The following is a 2,192-nucleotide window of genomic DNA, read 5'->3' on the forward strand; positions in this document are numbered from 1 at the left end:
TAACGCCAAATCTTGCTTCATAGTACAGGCCTCAGAAACAGTTTGTCCGTTATTTCTCAGTCGATCGACATTAGATTAATATTTGAACAAATTAAGTGTTGTTGTTTTTTTTGGAAAATTGGTCAGACAAAAAAAATGGGTTCTGCGGCACTACTGTTGACTTTGTGATGTTCATTTGCAAGTGTTTGGTTTTGAGCATCAGAACATCTGTTTCTGCTAACTGCACATACACACTTGAAGTAAGTGACTTACCGGTTCTTTTTGTCTCCACCCACAGCCTGTGATGGAATTCTCAGCGCAGGTGAATGCCATGCAGCATCTAAAGGAGCAGCTAGAACAGAGAACAAGACTGATCCAAGCCAACATCCAGCGGCAGCAAGATGAGCTGAGACACATCCAAGACCAGCTGCAGAAAGTCCAGGGACAGGGCATACAGGTAAGATGTAGACTTACACACATGATAGCTTTTAGAATTTTTAAATGTAGCCTTTTCATACAAAAGGGTGTATACAAATGTATGTCCAGTTTGCTCATTGTGTATTTATTAAATTTTGTCTACAGTTTATTGTCTTGTATTGTTATTGTGACAACAGTTTTTTTTTTGCTGTGTTGTACCTTTTACAACAAAATAAAACAAATTATATTCAAACAACAAACCAGAGAGTTACTTCAGTTTACTGAAAGGGTTAGGGTTAGTTAAAATTCAGGTCTGAGTGGATGACTACACCAAGATTTCTGGCTTTGTCTCTTGTTTTTAACATTGTTGTTGAAGCTGAGCACAGACTTTTCGTCGTTGTTCCTTATTTGCCCCTAAAATAACCACCTCAGTTTTTTCTTCATTTAATTTAATAAAGTTCTGGCTCATCCAGTTGTTAATTTGTTCAATGCACTTAGTTTTTGTTTCGGACTATAGTCCCCTGGCAATAAGGTTATGTAAATTTGTGTGTCGTCCGCGTAACTATGGGAATTTATTTTGTTGTTTTCCATAATCTGAGCCATCGGAAGCATGTACAGTAGATGTTAAACAGAAGAGGCCCCAGGATGGAGCCTTGGGGAACGCCGCACGTCATATTTGTATGCTCCGATGTATAAATACCTAGACATAGACACAAAGTAGTCCTTTTTTTTTAAGTAGGATTCTAACCAGTTTAGGACTGAGCCAGAACGGCCAACCAAGTTTCCCAACCGGTCTAGTAATATCTCGTGTTTGACCGTATCAAATGCAGCACTGAGCTCAAGTAATACTAGCACTGAAATTTTGCCACTATCTACGTTTAAGTGGATGTCATTAAAGACTTTAACAAGAGCCGGCTCAGTGCTGTGGTGTGGTCGAAAACCAAACTGGAAGGCATCAAAATCATTGTTTAGTGACAAGAAAAGGTTGAGTTTTTGAAAAAACTATTTTTCAATAATTTTACTGAAAAACAGAAGGTTTGATATCGGCCTATAATTGCTCATTAGTGATCTGTCTAGATTGTTCTTTTTTAATAATGGCATGATGACTGCAGTTTTCAGGTCATGTGGGAAGATACTTGAGAGCAGAGACGTGTTTACAATCTGTAAAAGATCTGAAGCCAAGCAATTCTAAACATTTTTGAAAACGTCCGTTGGTAGAATATCAAGGCCACAGGAGGAGGTTTTTAGATGTTGTATAATGTCCTCCAGGTTTTTATGGTTGATCTATGAAATTGACATAGATCAACACTGTGACAACACATATCCCATACTTGATATGGAGGCACTGACTAATTTTCTGAATTTTGTCTTCGAAAAAGGAGGGAAATTCATTGCAGGCCTGGGTGGAGAAAGATGCTACTGGTACTGGAGGGTTTGTTAACCTGTCGACAGTAGCAAAGAAAGCATGTTAATTATTATTGTTTCTGGCAATAATGTCAGTGAAGAAGGACCGCCTTGCATTCCTCAGATCCAAATTATTAATGCAAAGTCTCTCTTTATAGTTATTGTGATGGGCCAGGATATTAGTTTTACGCCACCTGCATTCAGGTTTTTGACATTCTCTTTTTTCAGTTCTTCCCAGTATGACATTTTTCCATGGAGATCTTTTCTTACCAGATACAGCTTTGACCCTAGTTGGAGCAATGGCATCAATAACATTTGTAACTTTACAATTTGGACACTTTTGGGCACCAAGATAGCGCCGTTAAAGAAACACAGGAATGATCAGAGAGAGC

At 38.4% G+C, this 2,192-nt stretch overlaps 1 protein-coding gene across 5 annotated transcripts in view; it reads left to right on the forward strand.

Moving 5' to 3' along the window:
- Positions 1-2,192, forward strand: part of clockb (clock circadian regulator b) — a 26,698-nt gene that overhangs the window by 13,677 nt on the left and 10,829 nt on the right. For all 5 annotated transcript variants that reach the window (XM_032543909.1, XM_032543927.1, XM_032543935.1 and 2 more), the window contains exon 19: positions 278-436. In XM_032543909.1, coding sequence (XP_032399800.1) covers positions 278-436 — 159 coding nt within the window. The remainder of the gene's footprint in view (positions 1-277; positions 437-2,192) is intronic.

The sequence above is a fragment of the Etheostoma spectabile genome, chromosome 2 (genome assembly GCF_008692095.1).
Source record: "Etheostoma spectabile isolate EspeVRDwgs_2016 chromosome 2, UIUC_Espe_1.0, whole genome shotgun sequence".
NCBI lineage: Eukaryota > Metazoa > Chordata > Actinopteri > Perciformes > Percidae > Etheostoma > Etheostoma spectabile.